Here is a 27,821-nt window from a genome sequence, read left to right as displayed (position 1 = left end):
GGGGTTATTACTTACAATAAGATAACAACATGAAGTTATTGGGCAAAATGAAAACAGTGCTGGTAAGTCAGTAAAAAACTTTGGGGGCGGTTTCCCGGACAGGGATTGCTTATACCAGGACTAGAACTGAGTTTTTAATTGGGAAAAATAACTAGTTATAACAAACATGCCTTACTGTAAACATTAGTGGCGTGCATTTTGAGGCAAAACAAAGGGCACTGATGTATTTTAAGATATGTCAGTTCAAGTTGTTTTGAGTTTGGACAGTTTTTCCATTTATTTTAATAAAAACAACTTGCACTGAGATATCTTAAAATACATCAGCACCTTTTGTTTTTGCCTCAAAATGCACAGCCACTAATGTTTTTAGTAAGACATGTTTGTTATAACTAGTTGTCTTTCCTAAATAAACTAAGGCCTAGTACTTGCTTAAGATCATCCCTGTCCGGGAAACCATCCCAGAGGATTAAAGATTAATTCTGGACATTTATGATCTTCTCAGCCAAGACAAAGTTTAAGTATTTCAAGTATAGTCATTGTAAGCATTTTCGGAGCTATCAGAACTGTTTTTTTTATCTTGTGTGTTTTTCATGTGACAGAAATGTGAAAGAAATGTAACACGAAAAGAGCAGAGGTGTATTTTAATCATTTAAGTGCCATGTTTCGCCATCAGTGAAATGCTGCAGTGTTTTCAGTACACTGGGTGCAACAAAACTCAAATGCAAACTATATCATATTGCTGCTCTATCGGACATTTACAATATAACAAAATATGAAATCTGTATTACTAAAATATACATATCTACATAATAATAATAATACATATCTTTTACATTTTACTCCTCACTTACTTTAACATTTTAGTCTCTAAAAGAAAAGTAACATGGCAGATAAATAAGGATATAAAGAGTTTTTGTGAAAATATCCATATTATCACACCACCTCACATAACAACAAAATGCAGGTTTAACAAAAAAACATTGATGTCACACGTGACAGTAAAAGAGCAATGAAGCAATAGCATGAAACAGTGTCTTTGAAATGTGACTTTTCCCTATGGGAGTATCCACACACACATAAACATAAACATACACAAACACACATTCATCATAACACAATCAAGAGGAACACTGTAAACTGATCATATATCTTTACACCATTTTTCTTCATCACACAAGCTCAGTTATAACTGACCTTCATAAACCTTTCATCCCAGGCCTCTAGGTGTCTGATTGTGTTTCAACACAAAAAAATAAGTGGATTATCATATATCTGAGAGTTGATCTTATGTATTGTCTACAGTGTGCTTTTCACCTAAAATAATTTCTAGAATGTTAATGAAGAGCACATGAACCTGGAATACCTCTGAAACTATTCAGATGATGTCACCAAGACCTCTTACCCCAAACATCCGTCATATGGACACCACTTTTTACCATCAAATCAATTCCCAATGGGTCAAATAAGGTTCTGGCCTACTTTTTGTGTGTGCTATTGAATATCCTGATGGGAATTGCAAAGGTTTTTCGTGGTGAACTTAACATAAATAAAACAGAAAGTCTTTTTCTTTAAATAACTCAATGTATCTGTCCAAGTTTGTGTCCAGTTTTTCATGCAACACAGTTTAAAACTGTCCTCAAGCATTGGTTATTTTGTGGCTCCGGCTCGTCCCGATGACAGCGACACAGACCGGGTCAGATGTTTTCTCTCTCCTTTCAAGCATCGCCGCAGAACAAAGTCGTAGTTCGCCGATGTTGACATGGCATAAAATACATTAGCCTTTTCTGGAATATGCAACTCTACAAAAATATACAGATAATAATTTATTAATAATTAAATTACATTCATACTTGTATAAATATAAACATTAAAAAATTCATATGAGCATAATAAAATAAAAACAAATTATTTGTATTGTCACTGCAATTTAAGTGAAATGTTTCATAAATGTGCAGAATCTTATTTGATGCAATAACCTTTTTTATATTTTACAAAATCCTAAAACTTTTAATGTAAAAATAAAATATATAAATATACATATATTTATAATACATTTGGTACCAATCTTTACTTTTTAGGTACTCTTTAGGTGCATATAAATATATTTTTTTAATACTGCCCCATTGACAGCTAGGAACCATTTTATTCGCCATTTTTCTCTACAGTGTATAAGGCAGAAGTGTTTAAAATGGTGCCCGTGTGCTGCCGGCCAAAGCGCATTTTATTAATAGCCTCAATTTTTATATTTGTTTACTACATTTTTTATTAGCGTGGCTTCTTTTATGCATGTTAACATTTTAAACAATGATGAAACATATCAACAAGTAAAATAAAATAAAATCAACAAGTAGCAATCCAGATTATGGTTTTATCCAATGTGGTAGCCCTAGCTCACAAAAAGGTTGGAGACCCCTGGTATAAGGTATATTTGAATCCAAATAATTTTTTTTTACTTTTATTGTTAATCATCTGAAAATCTTAAAAGGAGATGCCTTATATACTTTGATTCATTTTTGTTTTATTGTGCAGAATATGCAGTTTTCAATTACCTTTGCCTTGGGGCAAAAGCTGTACTAGGGTGAAGTCCTGCTCAATAATATCCTCCAGGTTATGTTTCTGTAAAGCTCTCTGGATCACCTGAGCTGTTTTATCCTGACTTGTCAACTATACAAGAAATCATAAAAAAAACATAACTCATTTTTAAGCACATAAAGAGTCAATTATTGCAGTTTTAAATATCATTAATATCATCTATTAGAGCAAAAGTTTTTCATATGGTCGTTTTACAAACCTAACATATATTTCTCAAAGATGTCTGTGGTATTGTTGTACATACCAACACGCTGTCCCGAAGGAAAACTCACCAAGATGCTCTTGTACATGTTTCCATTGTCGCAAAAGTCCACGCTGACCCGTATGATGCACGAGTCGTCCACCTGCCTATTGTAGAAAGCCAGAGAGCTCATAGATACTGAGCGTTTGTGACCGGAGCCCAGGTGAGAGTCAGGTGATGCTGAGGATGACGACGAATTGAGGCTGAGATCCTGTTGTGAACTGGAGGAAGAACTGGATATAGAAAAGGAGGGAAAGGCCTCGGTCCTGTTTTGAACACAGCTGGAAAGAGACTAAAGACAAAAAAAAAATATCTGAGATCAGAATGTAGTGATTACAATCAAGTATTCCAGAAAAATGTACAATAAGTCTGTGATAAACATCAAAATGTTATCCATTTATTTTTTCAGCAATTGATTATAAGAAAAAGAATTCAAAGCATTTCGAATGCTGACGTATGTGCGACAGAACGAACATCAACATGTGATGACCACATGTACTAAAACAAACTATGAAATATTCCGGAAATTAGTCAAGGATGGAAGTTTCTGTCGTCATCTGGGAAATTTTCGAAATGTCTAAAACTATATCTAAGGCTGACTCTCAGGTGAGTCAAAGGTCACACAGGCGCAAGAATTAGACACGTCATGGTACAAATAACATGGTGTAGGTCTGTGTCAAAGTTTTGAAGAAAATGTCCACACATTAGAAACATCTAAATAAGAACATTTATAGAATAACGTATGAAATAATTTCTTAAAGGCGGGGTGCATGATCTCTGAAAGCCAATGTTGACATTTGAAATAACCTAAATCAAAAACGCCCCTACCCCAATAGAATCTGGACCTTCTTTTGATAGACCCGCCCCACACATACGCAACACAGTCATTAGTAGACACGCCCCTTACTGCTGATTGGCTACAAGTGTGTTTTGGTACTCACCCCGACTTCCTTTTCTAAAGCATTTCTCAAAAATCGTCCACCTCACCTTTAACTAGTATCTATAATGAGATTCTTTACTATAAGAAAGCACCAGCTCACCCACAATTTTTAGGTTATCCTTAACTCTTTCCCCGCCAGCATTTTAAAAGTTGCCAGCCAGCGCCAGCATTTTTTATTAGTTTCACAAAAGTTTAATGCCTTCCAGAAAATGTTCTTCTTTAAATATATAAACATACAATATATCATATGAAAGATCAGACCCTCTGCTTTCAAACAAAATAAACCGGTTCATCCTACCTTCATTTGTTCTCTTTTATCACCTCTCAAATATGGGAAGGTTTATTCAAAAATACAACATTTTGAGCAAAAAGCTGAGATAATTGTGTTTTTGTGAAGGACTTTTGTTAGAGATCAGATTCAGAACGATTATCAAAACATACACAGAGTTTGAACCGTTTGACATGAGGGGTTGCTTCAATGTTTTATAAGTTGGGTAAGAGGCCATCTGGTGTTTAATAGTGGAAATACGGATTGCTGAAAAAACTCGTTATTGAAAGGGAAGCGTTTTCTTTGAATTGACGAGGTAACTCGTCAATGGCGGAGAAAGAGTTAATCTATGGTCATTGATTGTACCGGCATCATAAGCGTCAAGCCTTGAGAAGCAGATATTTCCTCTAGCTCAGAGCTGCTGGATCCAGAGGAAGACACACTGATCTGGTCTGCGTTCCTTTTAGATCCATCATTCACTGACAAGAGCCTACAAACACACATTGCAATAAAACATTCAATGAAGATTCTCAAAGTAGCATACGGTTGTTATAGTTTGGGGTAAACTGAAAGTAACTGAATTATACTCACGACGAGAGCTTCTTGGAGAGAGCTCGGTGACTCCAGACACTGCTGGAAGATGGAGAAGAGTCGTGAGGAGTCTCCAGCTGTCTGGAAAGTTCATAGCTGAGGACGATAATACAGAGAAACAATTCAAATACAGGAAAAGGAAGTGATGTCATATCAGAATATTGGTAATCTCCTTAATTATTTAAAAGGGTTCAATTTCGGTTGTCAGGCCTCTAAATAATCAAAGTTTGAACTGCATTTATACTGTAGCCCTAAATGGACAAACTGCTTTATAGAGCGCATTTTGTTACTATGTTGTCTTAAAGTACATTCACATTATAAGCGACTTTGTCGCTGTGTGTCGCTCGTCTCTTTCAAAAGAGGCGTTTCTATATCTGGTTGTCATAAACAAATGAGTAACGTCCACTCCAGTAACTGACAAGAGACGGATGATGTGAACTCCCCTGCTTCGTTCTCATTGGAAGTCGCTCCCGAATGTCGCTCATAATTTGCATAAAGTTAAACATTTCACAACTTTGTTGCGCGACTGGACACGCCCCATCCAGTCGCCAAAGGTTACTGTCGCTCGTGTAGCCGGAAGTCGCCAAGCTTCCATTGAAATCAATGAGATTGCGTCGCTATGCTACTGCTAGTCGCTGCTAGCCTGAATGCAGCTTTATGGTAGGGGCATCAAGCGCGAGTGATTTCAATGTTAAGTCAATGTTAAGATGCATTATGTGTGTTTGGAGGTCTCGCGGCGCGAATGAATCCACATTCACCTCCATCAAGTTCGCATGAATGACACAAATTGTCATGCCAATGATCCGAATTGAGCATTGCCGCTGGAAACGTGCAAGTTGAAAAATCGGAACTTTGTCGGAAAATCGCGCCGCATTAACCCATCAGGGGCTTCCTCCATTAGTGACGTGATTACTGGAAGCATGCGAAGTCACAGAAGGCCATCCCACGATGCAAAATTCCGCGTGAATGTCTTGAATGAATAGAATTGCACGCGCGAATGAAGCATGTAAACTTCAAATGTTCAAGCATCCAACTACGTGCTAATAGCGCGTTTTTGCCACCTCTACCGCGGCTGGTGTGAACGCAGCATTTGACGATGACATGTTTGTCCTGTGGCAGCTCCCATAGCTTTTTGTCATTTTGAAACAAGGGGTGAGCGGTGGACTGAGCCGTTGGTTGCAATAGACAGTCTACCTGCTAGATGGTGCTAAAATCTACACAGTGGACCTTTAAATAATTCAAAGGAAAGTGAAACCTCACCTCTCCTGATCCGTGAGAAGTGGTTGGTTTTGTATCCATGCAGCGATCTGAGGATGATGGCCTAAAGCATACTGAGAACATGAGGCCTGCAACTGACGGATCTGCTTTAAAATCTCATACTCCTATAGATGGGAGAACGATTTCCAAGAAATCCAGAGTGCATGGAGGAGATACAGAAGAGAAACCATGTTATGTTACAAACCATGCACTAATAATAACATATCAGTCTGTATCAAAGCTTCAAAGTGTTGCACTAAATGTGTACCAATAACGTATGGAGGAAGAAAAGTTACAATTCAGGTAATTGGGCAGTTGTGAAAAGAAAAGACTTACCCTTCGCCTCTTTTCAAAATTAATGAGGTCACCCTGTTAATAATAAAAATAATAATAACAGTATTAGGATATAATACAGGACCACATCAATGCAGTAACAGTGTCAGTATATATCAGTGTCTGGTGACTGTATGATCTGAATTGTGCTGGATGTTTCTATAGTCTTAAGCATATTGCTATGTGGCTATTAATGTTTTTTTACTGTGTTGCTTTTAGGATGACAAGAGTCAGAACCACACAAGGTCTCACATTCACCTCCACAATGTCTGGCAGGGCGGTGTCCAGCATGGTCAATGCTGTGAGGTACGTCCCCAGGTACGGTACCGTCCCTCCAGCTAAACTCTGTACAGTAACAAATCATTTTGCCATCAAATCACTTCCGAACGTTTTAGATCAAGAGCATGAAAACAGTTTGCTAGATTAAATCTGTGTTTAAAAAAATGTGCCTTTACCATCTGTCTTGTAAGGTGGCATCGCTTGGATGTTTTTATGGAAGTTTCCAGATCAGGTTGGCTGCCATCCTGTAACATGGAAGACTTCAGACTTCAGAAAACTCAGAAATATTTTTTTTTTCTAAAATAAGAAATAATTAATGCTAAAACTGAAAAATTGTTCTTACATCCCAGCACATTCTGAATCAATACATAAATAAATTTTAGACATCATCTGTTTTTCATTCAGTGTTATAAGTGGATGAACCTATGACATTAAATGTGCTCCTCTTGACATACTGACAAAAACCCCTCACAAAAATAAATTCATGTAATTCGATTCACGTTGACCTGACTCCAAAACATTTACAAATGGCAACACAACAACTATTTGATGCATATACAATTGCAATTTTTAGTAAAATGCTCACAATTTAATAACATTAACACAACATTATGAACTTTACAGGTTCTGTCACACATACTGTACATGCAGAAACAAGTATATAAGTGTGTGTGTGTTAATATCTTACGTCTTCAAAGATTTCTCTGCTGGTCAGGACACAGTTCTCATCCGGGAATGTTTCACACAGGTTCTCAAAGACAGACATTGTTTCTCTGGAAAAAGAGATTCATAAACTTACAAAGAAATGTGGCTTAAATAACCAAGCACTTCTTATCAGATTACCTCCTAACTATTATGTGGCACACAGCATTGTGTCAACAATTTAAAGGTCATGGGTTGATCCCAGGGAACACACAAACTGATAAAAGAAATATTTAGTCATTTTGGATCTGGAAGTGTCTGCCAGATGCATGCATGCATGCAAATGTTTGTTTGTTTATTCTTATTCCATTCCAGGAACTCGGGCTATATTCATGCCAAGAACCGGTTAATCCATACACATGTTGGGGCAATTTGGCATTTCCAATTCACTTAACTTGCATGTTTTGGCCTGTGGAGGAGGAAACCGGAGTACTCAGAGTAAACCCACCATGAAACAGGGAGAACATACAAATTTCATGCAGAATAGCTTCCTTACTTAACTGGGGCTCGATCCGGGGAACTTCTTGCTGTAAGGCAACAGTGCTACCCACTGAACCACTGCCTATTAGGCCGCTTTTACACTGCATGTTTGAAGTGACTCAATTCCGATATGTTTCCCCCTCAAGAACGGATGAGACCCACGGATGTGTAGGCAGGAAAAAAGTGCATAGATCCCGATATTCTTAGATCAGTTTCAGGCCTCATTCATATGTGAAAATATATCTGATATTGTCTGTGTCCATTGCATATCAAGACATTTTACTTCCTCTGTGATTTAAGCTGTTCTGGGTCAGTGTGTCAACCTTGAATTGTTTTGCCAAGTGTTTAGTGTAAATGCTGATGGCGGACACAAGTCGCTTTTAAAATATGATGTAAGCAGGGCAATGGGGCATCAAAAAAATCAGATACCGGCAACAAATCAGAATTGAACATCTGCAATGTAAATTCAGCCTTTGTGTAGTTTATTTGTACCTGCTCACAGCAGTCCAGGTCTTCTTCAATCTGTAGATGGGATTGGACTGAAGGGCCGACAAAATGGCCTTGAGCGATGAGAAGTTCTTAAGGTCTCTGCACCCCTAAAAGTAAATAGATGGATAATATTTTTTAATTTTTCATACCGACCTGTCATGTTAGGCAGTTTCATGTTTTCCAGTTTAAAGACAGCTACTATTCTGTATCTATTCAGTTAATGTCTTAAATTTAATTGACATTTGTATCTTTTACCTTTTACACTGTCAGAAAAAAATGTCCCAAGCTGTCATTAGGGCAGTATCCTTTAAAAAGGTCCTCATATGTACCATTTAGGTTTCCATTTGGTACCAATAAATACAGCAGGGAAAGTAAGTATTTGACACAACAGCATTTTTATCATTAAGGGGATTTATAAGTGGACTATTGACACAAAATTTCAATCAGATGTAGCCATCAAGCCAAATATTGAATTCATACAAAGAAATCAGAAAATTTAAGTATACAAGTTGAGTCATAATAAATAAAGTGAAATAACACGGAATAAGTATTGAACACACACCAACAAAGGCTTTTCTATAAAGTATTTAATAAAGTGTGTACAATACTTATTCCCTAGTCCTAGACTAAAATAAAATAAATGTAAGAGCTGTAGGGATGCTAAACAATTAATCGCGATTAATCGTTAGCAGAATAAAAGTTTTTGTTTACATCACATATGTGTGTAAACTGTGTATAATAAATATGTATATATATAAATATGAACACATTCATGTATAATTTTAAGAAATAATTTTTTTATATATATTAAGTATTTATATTTATATATAATATAAATTATACATAAATATACAAATGTATATACACATGTAAACATTTCTAAAACATATACATGCATGTGTGTACATTTATTTATACAAAGTTATTATACACAGTTCACACACATATATGATGTAAACAAAAACTTTTATTCTGCTAACGATTAATCGCGATTAATCGTTAAGCATCCCAAGCCAAACTGAAAACAACTTGAATTGACATATCTTAAAATACATAGGTGCCCTTTGTTTTGCCTCAAAATGCACACAAGTAATGTTTTTAGTAAGGCATGTTTGTTAAAACTAGTTATATGTCCTAATTAAAGGCCTAGTTCTGAAACACACTGGAAACCACCCCTTGATGACTTTAAACAAAGATTAACATCTAAACACTCATCTTTCCGCGAACAGGGCTTACCTGTGCTACTCGAACCCATTTTTCGATAACTTTGGCTCTTTGTGAGGTTGCAGAGGCGGGGCTGAGGGGCGGTACTAAGTTGAACAAGGGGCAAAGCAGAGAAGTGATGACCCGGTTGGTAATGGCATTGAACTGGCCAATGGTGGCCCAAATAGTAGGAGAGAGATTCTCGTTTTTGTCTCGTTGAGACCACACACAGCCCAGACATTGGAAGGGAATCACCTTCATAAACAGCTCCTAAAAACACACAAAGACCGCATATACATGTGATAAACTGTAAGAAGCCATTTATAAACACGAGCTATGAAACAGTGGCACTTACAGCGTCCATACGAGTGAACTGCTCAGCCACATCCATGATGGAGAAGTCCAAAAAATTTGCCAGATTCGCTGAATGATCCAAATCATTATAATCCAGATCCGGTTCTTTTATATGATCAGCCGATCGACAAGCCACAAGATCTGAGTTATATACAGAAGACAAAGTGTTGGTCACTCATTTGCCCAGGGCTGTTTAGTCATTTCTTAAAGGGGACATTTTTAAGATGTTAAATAAATCTTTAGCATCTCCAGAGTATGTATGTGAAGTTTTAGCTTAAAATACCATATAGATAATTAGTTATAGCATTTTAAAATTGCCATTTTGTAGATGTGAGCAAAAATGTGTGACCTTAAAATGAAAATGGGCTGATCTCTGCTCTAAATGGCAGTCCTGCGGTTGGATAGTGCAGATTTAAAGGGTGGTTTCATCCCCTTCTGACATCACAAGGGGAGCCAAATTTCAATTACCTATTTTTCACATGCTTGCAGAAAATGGTTTACCAAAACTAAGTTACTGGGTTGATCTTTTTCACATTATCTAGGTTGATACAAGCACTGGGGACCAAATTATAGCACTTAAACATGGAAAAAGTCTGATTGTCATGATATGTCCCCCTAAGACGTCCACTTTTAGCATCTTTAAATAGATATGAAAGCAACAATAACCTTCATCCTGAAATTTCTTAAGGAGCGCTTCAAAGCGTTTAGCCAATGGGAAGAGAGCGGTGTATCTCCTTAGCTGTAAGCTCATGAGACGCAGAGATGAATGCATGGGAGGATCTCTGAAATCCTCGGTGAACTCCTCCAACCACATATGAAGGAAAGTCCACAAAGAGCTGTAAGAAAATCAGGATACATTTTTTATAACAATTATATATTTATTATAACAGGTGGCTCTGTTAGCACTGTACTATATTGTCTGGCATATTCCAGCAAACTTCCAGCAAGAATAAAATATACTGTAAAATATTCCCACACAGAATTACCCAGAAAGCAACACAAACTACAGCATTATATAGCATCACTGCATTACAGTATATCTATATTTCTAGATTTTTACCTTTTGGTGTACTTAATGCTGTTAAGCACAGAGTCAAGTTGGTCCCTGTTAGAAAAGATGAGAATAATAATTATACATTTCATTATGTATATAATTTTAGACAAAATCATAGTGCTCAACTCAATTATTTTTAAAAGTCTAAGAGTAATTTATTTTACATTTAACCATTGTGCAGACACTTTTATCCAAAGCAACTTATAATGCATTCAGTTTATACATTATTTCTCTTAGTATGCATGCCTTCACCTTTGCATCCTCAACGCAATTCGCTAACAAATGTGTCAATGAAACAAGAAACACTGTTAGAAAAAATGATCAAAATCTTTGCCCAGCTGTCATTGGGGCATTACCCTTTAAAAAGGTGCTAATATGTACCATTTATGTACAGATATGTATACATTTGTTACGAATATGTACCTTTGAGATGCTAATAAGCTATCTTTATGTGCAAAGCTGTACTTTTTGAAAGGGTACGTATGGGAACATATTTTTTGTGCAAAAATTCATTGTAGCTGCCACCACATCGGCCTTTCAAAGACTAAACTTTGAAAGTGATGCCTCTTGTACAATACAGTACAATTAAAGCCCAAGGCAAAAGTTTATTTTTAGTGTAACGTTATATTCTGTAATTGTTTGGAATGAGGTTTAAGGGGCAGATACAGTATACGAGGCTTTCAAATCTAAACTATGATATAAAACTTTATTTTATACACAACCTCTACAAACCCACAAAGTAAGTTAATCTATTAGAGTACAGACCTACACCCTCAAAAAATGGTCCAGAAGTTGTCACTGGAGCGGTAACCCTTTCAAAAACTATACCAGTTTGTACCTAAAGGGTGCATAATAGTACCTCAAAGGTACATATTGAAATTTTTTATGAAGGTTACCATCCCAGTGACAGCATCTGTACCATTTTTTTCTACTGGTGTAGTACTGTCAAGTCAAAAATCTAAAAAGATGCAATCCTGCACACTTTCAATACTTATATGTATTGAAATATGCACCAACCTGTAAACACACAAACACACCTTTGGAAGAGCGTCTCAATAAGTTTGTTGGAGCTGGTAAAGGTGCGATACGTGGACAGCAGTATCCTCCCGTAGTCTTGTTCCTGACAGCAGGGCTCCAGTAGGTGAGCGACCAGCCGGTCCAGCGTAGCCGCTTTTAACCTGCGCACCTTACACGTTCTGTACTGTACAAAAGCTTCTGTGGGCTCATCCGTCTGTTGAACGGGCTCCCTGCGCAGGGTGACCCCAAACACCGCCCCGTCTTCATGCTCCTCACCCCACTCCTGTACAGGCTCCTGTGTCAAATATACAGACGATATTTTTAAGTATGCTTAGGTTGAGTTACACCGTTTATTTACATGTGTGATGCTCAATTTCAAAAATGTTATTTGCATTTTTGACCTTTTTTAAGATCTGTGTGATTGATGTCTTTTCAAGATCAAATGCCCATTTAGTTATACAATACATCCATGCACATTTTTACCTAAAATCTTAATGTTTAAAATCTCAAATACCCTGTATTTGGCACCAGCCAATCAATGCAAACTAGGAGAGCGTGGTTGAAATAAAACACTCATACCCATGACGCACTTTTACTGAAACACCGACGATGCCAGTCAGCTAAAAGCATCCTGGATTTACAAACATAGACATAAGATTTAAAAGCATGGAGAGGACAAAGAGTTATTATTACACACAACACACAGACTGACTGGCAGGTGATGTCACTTCACCATTAGGGCAAGTCCACGCGTGCATTAATGAGCCAGGATTAGTTGTAGCGCTGAGTATGAGTTAAGTACTGACTGTAAAATGCTATAATAAGCTGGTGTGACACAAAGGACTATCAATTATGCTCCATTATCGACAGGCTAAAATGATAAACAAGAGGAGAAAAAGCAAAACAAGAGACTAATGTTTAAATGCTTGCTAAGAGTAGCTTAAGTTATATGAGCATCATTCTACATGACTGTACAGAAAAGCAAAGCAAACAAAAAACTTGCTACCATAGTCTATTCTGGGTGGTTGCCAGTGTGATGCTATCCGGTTTGGATTTTAATGTTTTAGGATGCGGTTGCTAGGGTGGTCACTAGAAGGTTGCTATGGTAGTCTGGGTGGTTGTAAAGTTGTTTCACAGGTCAAAAGGGACCACCCCAGGTCTCTGTGATATGGCTCATGTTTTAAAAAGCACCTATTGTCCGATTCACGTTTTTAAATGTCCTTTGGTGTGTAAGTTTGTATTAGTACACAGGGCTCCAGACTAACTTTTTTCACTAGGGCTGAAAATTTTAGGGGCGCAACCAGAAAATTTAGGGGCACACACTGTAAATCAACATGCTAACCAAATATTCACATTTCTACTAATTTCCACTGTATTACTAACAAATACTTAAATGATAGATGCAGAAACTATAATGTGCTGTTTTCAAATTCAGTGCCACATCAAAAAAAAAGGTCAAATTTACTGGTCGCACATGTGCGACTGGATGTAAAATTCAGTGGCACACTCTTAATTTTTGGTGGCAAAATGCCCTGAGTGTCTGGAGCCCTGAGTACATGTTAAAAATATCCAAAAGGTACAAACCCCAAAGTAAACGATGACGCGAGTTATCGTCTCTAATGTAAATCTCTTCCTGCTTCGGACTCACAGCATGTTAAGTTAACTCCTGTTAGCAACCGAATCTTTCAAACATGGTAAGGAGCGTCACATTTCTGGTTGACGTCAGAGGTATTTAGGCCAATCACAACGTACAGATTAGCTGGCCAATCAGCGACACAGAGCTTTTCAAATCCGTGGGTTTCAGGGAAAGAGTAAAATCTGGATCTACAAAAATGTACGGCATGTAAAAAATTATGCGTTTTATAACCATACACCACGCAAACACATTGTATTATACCAGATACATACAAGGGTGTTTTTAGCAATGAAATAGGTGCTCTTTAAGTTTATATTTGTAACATGTAGGGCTGGGTACCGAACGTCTATACTTTATGGTATCGAACAAAAACTCTGATACTTTGAGTATCGAAAAGGGATTTATCTTTCGGGGCCAAATTTTGATTCCAAAAGCCAAGCGGCTGTGTCTGTGTGAGCCTGTACTTGCGTGTAAGGACCTAAAGCGCTAAATTTTCCCCCTATTAGATGTTTCAGACACTGGCCGATTGTTTAAAAACAGCCGGTGATCAGGGCAGATTATATCCTGGCAATCAAATTGGGCAGAAAAATGAATCAGAGCTCATGCGGTGAAATTATTTTAATTTGGTAAACATACAGAGTTGCAGTTCATGGTCTCGGCACTGGGCAGATATGATCGAATATCGGTATCAGCACAGAAATGTTGTATCGTTTCATCCCTAACATAAACCTTTCCTGATGAATAAGCAATATAAAGTGGCTTTTGATTTATTCCACTCAACAAAGACGGCAGATAATGAAAACCCATCCACAGCTCAAGTGCTGCAGTTCAAAGGACATGCACCTGGTACACTGTTGTAAGCCTGAGACACAAAACATATCATTATATATACACAAAATGTATAATTAAAGCTGTATTATATCATATAAGGCATGAATTTTAAAAAGTGTCTCATCTATGTGAATTTACTCAACTTACAGTAACATATTTAGCCTTAAATCCCACAGACATGGACTAATTGATATTTCTTGGGTCTTTAACATCCCCAGCTAGTCCTTTACAACATTGTATTTTTTTTTGTTCAAATTTATCAGTCTGAACTGCATGTATAACATTCACAACATTTTTACTTGATCACACCAGGTCATGGGCATTTTACATCTGATAGGAGCAGGCACGAGAGGAACTGGCAGTTACGCAAGGCCAAATAAGAGAAACATCATCTACGGTACCTTCTGTACATACAGTACATCTCCATTATTTTGGATGACGCACATATTACATTACATTGACACGTTTATTCATTTACATGTAGCAGATTTTAAGCAAGAGAACATCTTACATTTTGTTTATCCTACAGTAAAGATATGTTGTGGTGTGACATTACAGAAAAAAAAAAATGCAAAAATAAGGATTACGGTTATTCCACCAAAGCCGTATTGATACCGCTGCCTACTAGGTCATTTACATTGGCTTAGCTTTAACTGCCCACATCCACTAGCCCAAAAAATATCATAGTGGCCAAAACAGAGACACATGACGCACAACCCTGAGCCTTCGACTGCTGGATGATGTTGATAAGTTTTGTTCAGAAGAACAAACTGCACTAAATAATTACATAGCAAAATGACAATGCGATTTTATCAAGGTGGAAAACAGGTTTTGCATACCATTATCATGCAAAATGCAGGTGAAGTTGAAGTAATGTGTCTTATACAACATTACACAGTTATGTAACAGTGATGACTGGAAACTGTGAAATTAACTGTTTTGGAAAAGACCAGGGAACACTTTTCAGGGCAAGTTTATTTTTGAAACAGTCATTTTTTGTATAGAAACACAGTTTGAGATTTTGATCACAATAAACACTTCCACCAGTGCTACCCAGGAATAAAGTTATAGCTCAATTATTACAAGCATAGCTGTGCCATATGGGGTAAGTTGTCACGGTGGAGAAATGTGGTTGGGATCCTGTCAATGATTTTGAGGGGAATAGTCTATCTTTAAAAATAAAAAAACAGGGCAAACAAATTTTGGTTCCCAAAACGTTCCCCTAACGTTAGCTTTTGGTACTCAAAACGTTCCCAGACTATTATTTTCCAAGGTTTGTTTTTGGTTAGCCAGGAGTTTTCTTTACGAAAATAGAATGTTATTTTTAGGTTAGATTAACATTGTTTTAACGTTAGAATAACGTTCTCCGAACCCTGCAACGTTATGGGAACGTTATTTTATGTCTACCAAAAAAATAACCATTAGAGAGCGTTCTGTATAAGTTATTTTTAGAATTAACTTATTTTTAGATTTAAAAATAACCACCCTGCAACGTTAAGGGAACATTATTTTGTGGTTGCAAAAAATAAAACCTAAAAAGAACGTTCCCATAAATGTCATTATTTGGTTCCCATAAAAATAACCATTAGTGAACGTTCTGTATAAGTTATATTTAGGTTATTTAAAAATAACCACCCTGCAACGTTAAGGGAACGTTATTTTTGTGGTTCCAAATAATAAATCCTAAAAAGAACGTTCACATAAATTTGGTTCCCCAAAAAATGTACCACAAAATCATGTTAGTGTGTTTGCTGGGAGTGCTCTAATAACATAGGTGAACCTTCTGCTCAAAATCAACCCTTATGATTCCGGTCTTATTGCATGCATGTGTTTGTTTTGTCAACAGCTTTTACAAAAAAAAACATGATTTTTACATTTTAGTTTGAAGAAACGAGGTTTTAACAAGTAACACTATTATACAAATATACTGAAGCACTTAAAACCTAAAAGCCACACACACTTCCCAATGTTCAGACCTACCCTTCATTCATTGGTAATAATAGACATGTTGTTTTGGTTAAGCCATGTCATAATAATAATTAGGAGACATGAAAGCAGTCATGTTAAAATATTATATTGTACTCCTATCATTGACCCATATACTGTATAATGGACTCCTCTATCATCATAATACAGAGACACAGCACTGAGTTATAGCTGTCAGGTGCTGGGACAAGCATCTTAACTTGATATGTTACTATATTTACAGTGTCTACAGATACTGCGACCAATAGACACAAAAATAGCTCATGCATAACAGGAGAGGTCAACATTCAAAATATAATATAATAATAACATTAGATTTGCATATTAGACATTATAAATACAAAGCATGCATCTTACCATTGTCAATTCCCATTTTCCCATTTCTACGATAATGCTGTTATGACATAATCCTTTCCATGATTAACCATAAGTGCAAAAAATTAAGAAAAATAAATAGGAACGAGACGCATAAAATAGATGCCTTGCCTGAGAAATAAAAAATCTTGACGTTTTCACGTAACCGTTACTGCATTAAACGAGTCTTATAGCTGCGATAAAAGTTTGTTTTCAGCTATTCATTACACTAAAACGACGTTACAGCCATTGCTGTAATCCGCATAACATCCAAGAATGTAAAAATTAATCATTTTGTAAAAATGAATTTGTTTCAATCGTGACAGACCGGCAGAAAAGTGATTCACTCTACCTGCGCTCTTGAGGAGATAATAAGGGGGGAGGGGCTTGCAGATTGGTGGAGCTGCGCAGGCATTTTCATGACGTAGAAGTACCACAAGAGCGATTTTGTAGCTGTGCTTATGAATCGGTCTCGCGGTACTTCTATGTCATACGCTGATTGGTCTGCGCAGAGACAAATGGAGTAAAACAAAACTAGACCGCTCCCACCTGCACGTGCTTAACGCTTCCTTCTGATTCGCGGAGGGAATTCTGACGTCCCGCTCGGCCAATCAAAAGCTTTGTTTTGGGGAGCGGCGCTACAGCATCAACAAAACGCTGTAACTTTTTATGATATATATATTTGACAAATAATAATGGCAATACGTTGTTTTTGTGGATTTATCGTAAGATAGTAACATTCATTTAAAAAATAATATTTTGATTTTATTAATCGTTTGTTTGGGTTAAAACAAGCCAACATTTTTTTTAATTGTGCATGAGGTGCATTGCCCAACTACTTAAGCTATACAAAATTAAAGTTGTGTTTACTATTTTAATTTAGCATCGCCTGTTGTTCACCAGAGGAACACTGCCATAAACCACAGGGACATTTCTTCCACCCTCCTTGAGTCAAAGATCAGAATGAACAGCCTGATGGTAGAGTTTTTCTGGTCGGTGCACAACGAAGGCCAACGGGGTTGTGTGTATCTGTCCCATGGGATCTGTGTGACGCGGACACTGGCGTCACTGTGGATCATCTGATCTGGCTGTAACTTGCTAAGTAACATTTCACACGTTGGTGAAAGCATGTGGGCTTCATTATTATGAGGGTCAATCTTTTACTGATATCTCACAAGGTACTAAAGTTAGACAGTAAATTAATTAAATCAGATTAAATAAACAGTGGTCAACAAGTGCACACATACTGTAATGTCACTGTACATGCACCCATATTTAGTGTTAATGTACAATACCATGAAATCTAAGCTCTGATGAAAACTATAAAGGAGTATGGGTTATATAAAATTAGGTTTCAGTATAACAAAAAGACATCAGTCACTGGAGATGTGGGTGTCATAGAGATCACTGTACATCATAATGGGAATTGTGTCTGTGTGTTGTTGTTAAGCGAGCTCAGTTGGGATTTTTATACACTGTGGGTATTTGTGTCACAACACAACCCCCCCCCCCCCCAAGGGTGATTATAGGACAGTTCATGTTTCTTCATTTAAATCTGCCATGTACCTTTACAGTATTATATTGGTGTTAGAACTTAATTTAACATTTTCATGTTTGTTTTTAACTAATTAATGCAATTATCTAATCATCCAATCACATGGCAGTTGCTTTAATGCATTTAGGGGTTTGTTCCGGGTCAAGACAATCTCCTGAACTCCAAACTGAATGTCAGAATTGGAAAGAAAGGTGATTTAAGCAATTTTGAGCGTGGCATGGTTGTTGGTGCCAGACGGGCTGGTCTGAGTATTTCACAATCTGCTCAGTTACTGGGATTTTCACGCACTACCATTTCTAGGGTTTACAAAGAAAGCTGTGAAAAGAGAGAAAAACATCCAGTATGCGGCAGTCCTGTGGGCGAAAATGCCTTGTTGATGCTAAAGGTCAGAGGAGAATGGGCCGACTGATTCAAGCTGATAGAAGAGCAACTTTGACTGAAATAACCACTCGTTACGACCGAGGTATGCAGCAAAGCATTGGTGAAGCCACAACACGCACAACCTTGAGGCGGATGGGCTACAACAGCAGAAGACCCCACCGGGTACCACTCATCTCCACTAATAGGAAAAAGAGGCTAGAATTTGCACAAGCTCACCAAAATTGGACAGTTGTTGCCTGGTCTGATGAGACTCGATTTCTGTTGAGACATTCAGTATTGTCAGAATTTGGCGTAAACAGAATGAGAACATGGATCCATCATGCCTTGTTACCACTGTGCAGGCTGGTGGTGGTGGTGGTGGTGTAACGCCGCATTCACACGGTCCGTCAGCGTTAACGCTTAACGGAAGGCTTGTCTGAAGCGTGGCCAACAGCCAATCACTGTGGCCGCAACACAAGCTCCGGTCTTCCATAAACGTAATTGGCTGGCTCTGCCTAGGTTATTTGCATAAGGCGTTATGATTGGCTGACGCACGCGTTGCCGCTTGAAAAGTTGAGAAATGTTCAACTTCTGCCGCGAGCAACGGCACTGACGCGGCGCCGACGGATCCACAATTCAGTTCGCCAACGCTTGACGTCACCCATTAAAAGTGAATGGGAGGCGTCAACGCTTACGCCCCGTGTTAATGCGGCGTAATGGTGTGGGGGATGTTTTCTTGGCACACTTTAGGCCCCTTAGTGTCAATTGGGCGTCGTTTAAATGCCACTGCCTACCTGAGCATTGTTTCTGACCATGTCCTTCCATTTATGAGCACCATGTACCCATCCTCTGATGGCTGCTTCCAGCAGGATAATGCACCATGTCACAAAGCTTGAATGATTTCAAATTGGTTTCTTGAACATGACAATGAGTTCACTGTACTAAAATGGCCCCCACAGTCACCAGATCTCAACCCAATAGAGCATCTTTGGGATGTGGTGTCAACTGCAAGATGCTATCCTATCAATATGGGCCAACATTTCTAAAGAATGCTTTCAACACCTTGTTGAATCAATGCCACGTAGAATTAAGGCAGTTCTGAAGGGGGTCAAACACAGTATTAGTATGGTGTTCCTAATAATCCTTTAGGTGAGTGTATAAATATAGTACAGTAATGATTGAGTGTTGATTTGGAATAAATAAAGCTAAATTTGTTGTTTACATAGTATGCTACCCTTCAACTGTATTTCAAAACCTGATGTGGCCCTTGAGTCAAAAATATAGGGCAGTACAACCTTGGCACAGCCACCCTAAAATGTGATTGCTGCCCCCACCGTTCCACTAGCACCAATAGGCTGGAGTACTGTCAATCTGATGCCTATATGACATTTGATAAAAGTGCTATCAGTTACTGCCTGATCATTAATTACCACACTCTAAAAATTGCTGGGTTATTATTAACTCAGCATTGCGTCAAAAAGGAATGAGCCCAGCTGTTGGGTTAAATTAACCCAGTAAATGGTTCTATTTGACACAACAAATTTTGGGTTAAAAGAACCTATAGGTTAAATTACAACCCAAGTGCCAGGATGACCCTTTTTGACCCAACGCTGGGTTGAAAATAAACCTGCATGTAAGTTTTGATTGTTACATGATCACATAATTTTTACATGATGTGTATTTGTTGTATGTAACATTGCATGTAAAATTGTATGATCTTGTTTGAAGGGGATGACAATAGGGTGTCAAAATAAGAGAGAGCTCATCTTCTATTAAATTCAAGGCAATATGAAAACCTGTGGAAGAATTTATATTTAACAAAATTATTTTTTATTTATATACACATGACATGACAACATGCTTTAGTTTATACTGAATACTCTTTTTTTTTTTTTTTTTAAATAAGCACACCTAGGTTATAAAAATATTCAGAGCTCAGTGGAATACTGTAGTATCTTTAATAATATCAATATATGTTAATAGCGCCATCTAGCGGAAAACTCTGGAAAAATGTTAAAGTTTAGCACCTATTTAAAAGGGTTGTGTGAAAATCTCATTCACTTAAATAAGCGGTAATATTCTCTTTGGTTATATTTATTTTTATATATACACAACACAACACCACTTGGACACCATACAAATTGAGTATCAAACAAACAGATTTCACTTGGTTATTATACAAAATTGTTTATTTACCACATAAAGAAGTGCATCTACATGCAAAAGCAGTAACAGTAACAAAACTCCTAACTCTTGTATGTTCAAACAATGTTCAAGACAAGAAACCATTAAGTTTATTGTCTATACACATACATCAGGTCAGTTCTTATTGTATCATAATGTATACAGAGCTGCCGGTTCACCGGTGAACATGCATATGAAATATGTAACCATTATTATACTTTTATTATCCAAGTCATATGTATGAATAATCACCTGATATGACTGACAAGGCACAATATGAAAATGCTAAAAAAAATAGCACAGATAAAAAAGATTCACTGCACCTTTATATAAAACCTGCAACAAATGCAACATAATTTACAGAAAGAAATACATCTCAAAAAGTGTCAAAACGAAAACGAAACGTTGGGCATTGAGATGTTCGGCAGGTGTTACAAAAAAACACAACTAAAAGCTCAAAACAGCAAAGGTGAGATTAACCTCATTCTAATGTAATTTGGCATGTCTATATTTTTAAAGTAGATTTTTGGCTTAGATACAGAGGTCCATTGTTGTGTAATCTCATCAGTTGATAAGATCATCTAAAACACAGGCCACAGATGTGACTCATGTTTAAGGCACTTCTGAAAGGCACTGAGGTATGAGAAACATGCATATACGACACAGTCGAGAAGCTTGACAGACTATTTGGCTTGGTTCTTCTTCTTCAAGACCAGGAGAAGTTTCTCAGACATAAAATAAGGCCGTTCTGCGCTGCCGTCATTCCTCTCCAGGTCCTCCACTGTGTTAAAGGAAATGTGAAAAGCGTTGAGGAACAAAAACGTGTTAACATATCATGAACTACCTTTAGATACAATAAAAAAGCAAACAAACTTGATTGTATTCAACAAATAATGGAGATTGACCTAAACGTCTTGCACATTGTTTATTGCACAGAATATCAGACTTATACAATCGATTCAATAGAGCACAATCCAAGTGTCAAGTAAAAACAGCAGAAAAAAGAGAGAAATAAGTTATAGAAGAAAGTTACAGAAAATTTGTCAAACATTAGTACACAAGGCAATAAGGTGTTTTAGTTTTGCTTCTGTGCATCGCTTCATAGATTGACACGAAACTCTTTAAAGTGCATTAAAGCCACAATATGTTTTTGTAAATGTAATAAAATATCCAAAAACCGCTGGCACAGTGTCAGATATGTAATGCAGTACTTGCATAATCCCAAAAGTACCAGAGAAATTCCTGTTTTAGTGAAAGTGACATGCTTGTAAAGTATGCAAAGTGTACTCGAAATGTGAGCTCTGCATTTAACCCATCCCAGTGAGTAGTAAACACACACACACACACACACACACACACACACACACACACACACACACACACACACACACACACACACACACACACACACACACACACACACACACGCAACACAGCTATCCCAGTGCCCATGGCTTGTCCCTTGTCTCCCCTGTAATTGTCCCCCTTTTAGGTAACTTAATATTCCTTAAGTCACACGGGGTTTTGTGATATAGTCACGTAATTTTTTTATTCTTTTTTCGTGATATTATCATGAATTTCCGCGTTTTTTTGTGATCGTATAACGAATTCCTGTTTTCGTGTGATTATCATGTATTGGTTACTCAACTGCTTTGTCCTATTTTCAAACCATTGTCACTTCGGTTTAGGGTTAGATTTGTTGCTTGCATTAGAATGTCATTTTATGTATTGGTTTATACTATTTTTTCTGATTTATTTTTTATATGTCGCCTGGCGTTAGGGTTAGAGTTGGGTTTGAGTGGGTGATTCTCACGAAACCATTGAAACACCACGGCACTAATGATTTTAGCTATAAAATGTGTAATATAGTAATATTAAAAAGCATCAGAATTAACACAATACTGGTTCTACCTTGCACAATGTGTGATTTCAACATAAGAATTTATAATTTGTCAATTTTATCTCATTTTCTGCTGAAATTCTCATTGCCGCAATGTGTCCGGCTGTGTTTGAACATGCGTTATGTTGTGATTTAATCAAATTAACACAAAAATATTTAGAAACAAAATAAATGGATGTTTTTCTAGACTACTTTAGATGACAGAAAAAATATTTACTGAATATTCATGTATAATAATAATGAAGAAAAATTAGGAAAATGATGTGTCCATGCCTGATGTTCTTATCCTCCGCAACACTTTTTGAGAACAGTTTAAGCACACATACATAATTTTAATAAAGTTTGATTTTGAGTGACCAAGCACATGGACCAGTTACTTCAAGATGGCTACCAGGTAAGATAATTTTTTTACAGTTAATTTGAAATATTGTCTTGTCAGAATGCTTGCACGACATTTTGATTATCATTACCGCAACAGATGCTTATTAAATGTTAATTTAATTAATAGAAGCATAATACTTTGATTTTAAATGCATGTGCAGAATCTCCAAATTATGTTCTTTCAGGTTTGTCATGTCATTTTGAAAATATGTCAGTGTTGATGTTTTCTGACTGTTGCGGTAATGAGATTTTTTAGGACTAATTTTTTAAATTATGTTACAAAAAGTGTTAAATGATCAGTAAAAGTGTTAAAATTAATGTTCCCATTTACTCCAGACTTTGTTTTTCAATGTCTGGTGGGAAAAAAGTAAATTTAAGCAATTTTTACATTTTCATGCTTGACATTTTTAAAACCAAGTTTTCGTGAGAATCACCCGGGAAGGGGGTCATTTTATGTAAATCTAACCCTAAACCGAAGCGACAATGGTTAGAAATTAGGACAAAACAGTTGAGTAACCAATACGTGATAATTACGCGAAAACAGGAATTCGTTATACGATCACGAGAAATTTGTGATAATATCACGAAATAAAGAATAAAAAAAAATTACTTGACTATATAACGTCATTTCGTGAGACTGGGCTAAATATAACGGTATCCTCAGTTTCCTGGTTGTAGAAACTATGGCAGCACGAGTGGACAAACGCAGACGTGACGGACAGTGGCGGCTCGTGACTGCTTTTCAGAGGGGCACAAATTCAAAATAGCTGGCAAACGCGAGCACCTCTTTTATCAAAACCCTTTATATCTGCAACAGGCACTTATTTTGACAAAACACGTGATGCATATAGATTCACTCAACGTGCAGAACACATATTTTGAAATTACGAACCACACACATGACGGGCTACATACATGTTGTGACGAACTTTGCATCGTGCGCCCTCGAATAATGTCTTGTTTGTTGCTCGTGTTTTCAAAATATGTGTTTGTTGCATCATGTGAACCATGTGCATCACGTGTTTTGTCAAAATAAGTGCCTGCTGCACACGCGTCAAAACCGTTTATGATAAAAGGGGCGCTCACAGTCACAAAATACACACAAGACACTCCCTTAACAGTAAACTCTAATTAAACATGAGATTATTCGAGTATCTGGCAAACGCTAGCGTCTCTTTTATCATAAACCCTGCAGCAGGCACTTATTTTGACAAAACACGTGATGCACACAGGTTCACTCGACGCGTCGAACACATATTTTGAAATTACCAACCACACACATGATGGGCTACATACATGTTGTGACGAACTTCGCATCGTGCGCCCTCGAAAAAAGAAGAAGTCGCCGGCCACCACCGGTGACGATTATACAGCATTGTTCTATTGTGTAATAGTGACCTCTAGTGGTGAAAATCCTACATATTGTGGCTTTAAAAATATATGGCTTACAGTCTGAAGAAAGTGCAGCAATATTTAGCAACATTAGTCTTAAGACACATTGTTGAAACATAAAAAACAACTAAGAAAAAAATTGCATCGTATAGATGACAGCATAAAGTGCTTGTTTAACTCTTTCACCGCCATTGACGAGATATCTCATCAATTAAGAGAAAACGCTTCCCCGCCAATGACGAGATTTTCCGTCTTTCTGCAATACCGCTTCTGCAATACCACATCCGCAACTTAAGAACTCCGTGTATGTTTTAAAGATCGCTCTGCATCTGATCTCTATGAAAAGTCATTCGCAAAAATGGAATTATCTCAGCTTTTTGCTCAAAATTGGGTGTTTTTGAAGAAACCTACCCATGTTTGAGAGGTGATTACAAGAGAACTAATGAAGGTAGGATGAAACGTTTTTTTTTTTTTGAAAGCAGAGGGTCTGTTCTTTCATCTGATATATTGTTTGTTTATCTATTTAAAGAAGAACATTTTCTGGAAGGCATTAAACTTTTGTGAAAATCATGAAAAATGCTGGCGCTGGCTGGCAACTTTAAAAAAAAAATGCTGGCGGGGAAAGAGTTAACATCGGTTATTCTCTACAAACACATCATCGAAGGTTTATTTGACTCGCATTATTTTAACTTTTGTGGAAGCACTTCTTTCTCTGGATCAATATGAGGGCGAGTAAAAATGACATGATTTTCAGATTTGGGTCACCTTCATTATTCATAATACCCAGAACAGAACATATTATTAAATCATTACAAACGTTAACTTCTGTAAACGACTGCTACATGACAATGGCTAAATCAATTTGTAAGCGTTCATTCTTCGATATAATAAACTAGATATTTATGAGATATCATTCCAGTACTAAAAGGCAGATGAGAATGTTCATCATGATTACTGGTTGTAAGCATCACTGCTTTGTATGGTTTTGTCTGGAGCTGTCAGCTGCATGGTCTCGTCACGCGAGACCGGGTTTCGAGAGGCGGGGTCTTCCGGGTCCTTCAGCAGAATCTCGTGAAGAGTCGCGGTCATGTAATACGGGCGTTCAGCAGAGCCGTCGTTACGTTCAAGGTCTTCACCTTTGTGTCGTGTTAAAGGGTTAAAGTGGGTCGGGGTTATCAGTGTATAAAGAGTGTAATTCATAATAAATGTGTCCGTTTATATGGATTGTGAGCAACAGATTTTGGGATAGGGGTGGATAAAAAATTAAAAGGAACAATGGAAAGAAAAAAATGAGCACAGAGGAAGAGAGAAAGAGAAAGATTCAGGTTATTATAGGAAGGTAGAAACGCTTTTTAGCTCAATTGAAACAAACAGACAATTACCATTGACAGATAAGAAACACCTCACACCAGAAAACAAGTCTCAGTTTAGAAAGGTTTAAGATATATTAAGAGGTTTCGCACGCACTGCCATGCAGAATAAAGAATCGGCCTATCAGTAACAATAAGCTCAGCAAAATTTCATTTTTTGAAAAAAGACCAAACATCCTCCCACTGGTTTGGCTTTAGATATCAAGGGTATCTCTATTTTTTTCTACCTGATCTTTGATTTGGTTTTCAACGCTCTAAAACGTTGACACAATGGTACTTGGTATTAATACCAATATTATACTTACTATAGGATGTAAAAACACAATAGTGAGTACTTACAGAAGCAGAGGAAGAGTGTGTCCACACACATAGCATAAACGCTGAAGAACCCGTGAGCAATGAGATAGGAGCCCACCAACACCGTCTGATCAAACAACACAAACACATATCAGACAATTTGTTTGTAGTCTATTATGTTACTATAATTTTTTTTATATATTATTTACATTCAGGGTTCCCACACCTTAGTAAACTTCAAATTCAAGGACCTTTCAAAGACTTTCCAGGTCCAATACCCTCAAATTCAAGGACTAAATGTGGGGACACATTTCAAGTGAGAGCAAGGTTACATCGTGTTACCTTTTAAGATACATTGTTACAGTTCCCTTTCGAGGGAACTCGCGCTGCGTCACTGCAGTGACACTTTGGGGACGCCTCCAGGGGTAAGTGTATCTGAATGTGTTAATCAAATTCAACCAATGGTGAGGCTTAAGACAAAGACAGGGTGACGCAGGAGCCAGGAAGTATATCGCTATCTGAAATATTGTCAAAGACGGCATTACAAGGACGCAGTAAGTATGGCAAGGGAGACGCAGCGTCTCGTTCCCTTCTCAGGGAACAACAGTTACATACGTAACCCGAGATATTTTCATGTGTCAAACACAACTATGCAAAAAAGCATTTCGGTATGAATCAACATTCGGATACAGAATATATAAGCATTTAAAGCGAACAGTTTAGCACGTGTGCTTAAAAAGCCTAGAATTTTTATGATATTATCCTACACTACACAGGGAATAATATGGATTTTTTTCACGGAAAACTTCTTGCATAAAAAGATTTAAGCACTTTCAATGACCTGTATCTATGCATGTATACTTCCCAGGGTCTTGAATTTTGTCCCCAGATTCACAAACTTTCAAGGATTTCAAATGACCTGTGGGAACCCTGTACATTACACAACCATTTCTCCCATTTAGCCCAGCAGTTCACATGTGCTCACATACCAAAATGGGAACCCAGTAGTAATGGAGACTGGGTGCGGCGCCCTTAAATGCATCCGTTTGTCCGGAGAAAAAGAAAAACGCGAAGATTCCTAAAAGATAAAGAGGAATCAGAAATGCCTCCATGTCAGTGCATAGAATGATATATTAGCACATAAGCAGATGATCATGTTTTTATTGCTCAACTAGGTAAAAGTCTTTAAATTTAATCTTTAACTTAGTTAGATATCTAAAGCCGAAATGCACACTTACCCACAAGACCCACAATGAGGAGTTTGCCAAGGAATAAGATGAAATCTGTCACCTTATCCACGACTACCACCCTGTAAGATTATTAAACAATTGTAAAACGTGCTGTAATTTAATGACGCTCCCTAGTGAGCTGCCTTGTTGCCTGCTGCAGATATTTTTAGCAAAAAACTTTTTGAACACCATTAAAATTTTTTCTGATGAAGTCAATGGTGCTTCGGTTTCCTGCTTCATTACAAATATCTTCATTTGTGTTCAGCAGAAATGTATACAGGTTTGTAACAACATGAGGGTAAGTAAATGATGTCAGAATTTTCATTATTGGGTGAACTATCCGTTAAATACACAAAAGCTATGGTAAAGTTAACATCAGGTTTAATTGTTGTTTTAAAACAAAGATGCAATTTGTATAATCTGCGCCGCTAGAGGGCGCACAATCAAAACAATAACAATGATGTAGATTAATGGCGCTCTAATGCAAGGTGGAATGATGGGATTTGTTGTCTTTAACTTAACCGCTGATGGCCATCAATCAGACGG

At 37.2% G+C, this 27,821-nt stretch overlaps 2 protein-coding genes across 4 annotated transcripts in view; both read right to left on the bottom strand.

The window, feature by feature from the left end:
* Positions 1-626: 626 nt before the first annotated feature.
* Positions 627-16,958, bottom strand: LOC135768726 (ral guanine nucleotide dissociation stimulator-like 1). The gene is made up of 17 exons (XM_065278041.2): positions 16,611-16,958; positions 11,821-12,095; positions 10,790-10,834; positions 10,396-10,565; positions 9,731-9,870; positions 9,409-9,645; positions 8,176-8,279; positions 7,190-7,274; positions 6,678-6,746; positions 6,481-6,567; positions 6,226-6,258; positions 5,893-6,014; positions 4,633-4,728; positions 4,408-4,531; positions 2,865-3,125; positions 2,550-2,664; positions 627-1,799 (listed from the first exon to the last, which is right to left on the bottom strand). The coding sequence occupies exons 1-17, from the start codon at positions 16,632-16,634 to the stop codon at positions 1,648-1,650; spliced, it is 2,139 nt and encodes a 712-aa protein (XP_065134113.2). The 5' UTR covers positions 16,635-16,958; the 3' UTR covers positions 627-1,647.
* A 3,735-nt stretch (positions 16,959-20,693) lies between these two features.
* Positions 20,694-27,821, bottom strand: part of LOC135734158 (choline transporter-like protein 2) — a 35,892-nt gene continuing 28,764 nt past the window's right edge. For 2 of the 3 annotated variants that reach the window (XM_065253049.2, XM_065253048.2), the window contains exons 19-22: positions 27,285-27,355; positions 27,036-27,124; positions 26,089-26,173; positions 20,694-21,487 (exon numbers count right to left, since the gene is read on the bottom strand). In XM_065253049.2, the coding sequence (XP_065109121.1) occupies positions 21,390-21,487; positions 26,089-26,173; positions 27,036-27,124; positions 27,285-27,355 (343 nt within the window). In that variant the 3' untranslated portion in view covers positions 20,694-21,389. Of the gene's footprint in view, positions 21,488-24,982; positions 25,516-26,088; positions 26,174-27,035; positions 27,125-27,284; positions 27,356-27,821 lie in introns of those variants that run through there. The other variant, XM_065253050.2, reaches the window with a different exon arrangement.

The sequence above is a fragment of the Paramisgurnus dabryanus genome, chromosome 3, assembly GCF_030506205.2.
Source record: "Paramisgurnus dabryanus chromosome 3, PD_genome_1.1, whole genome shotgun sequence".
Lineage (NCBI taxonomy): Eukaryota > Metazoa > Chordata > Actinopteri > Cypriniformes > Cobitidae > Paramisgurnus > Paramisgurnus dabryanus.
This window is presented reverse-complemented; position numbering and strand designations above follow the sequence as displayed.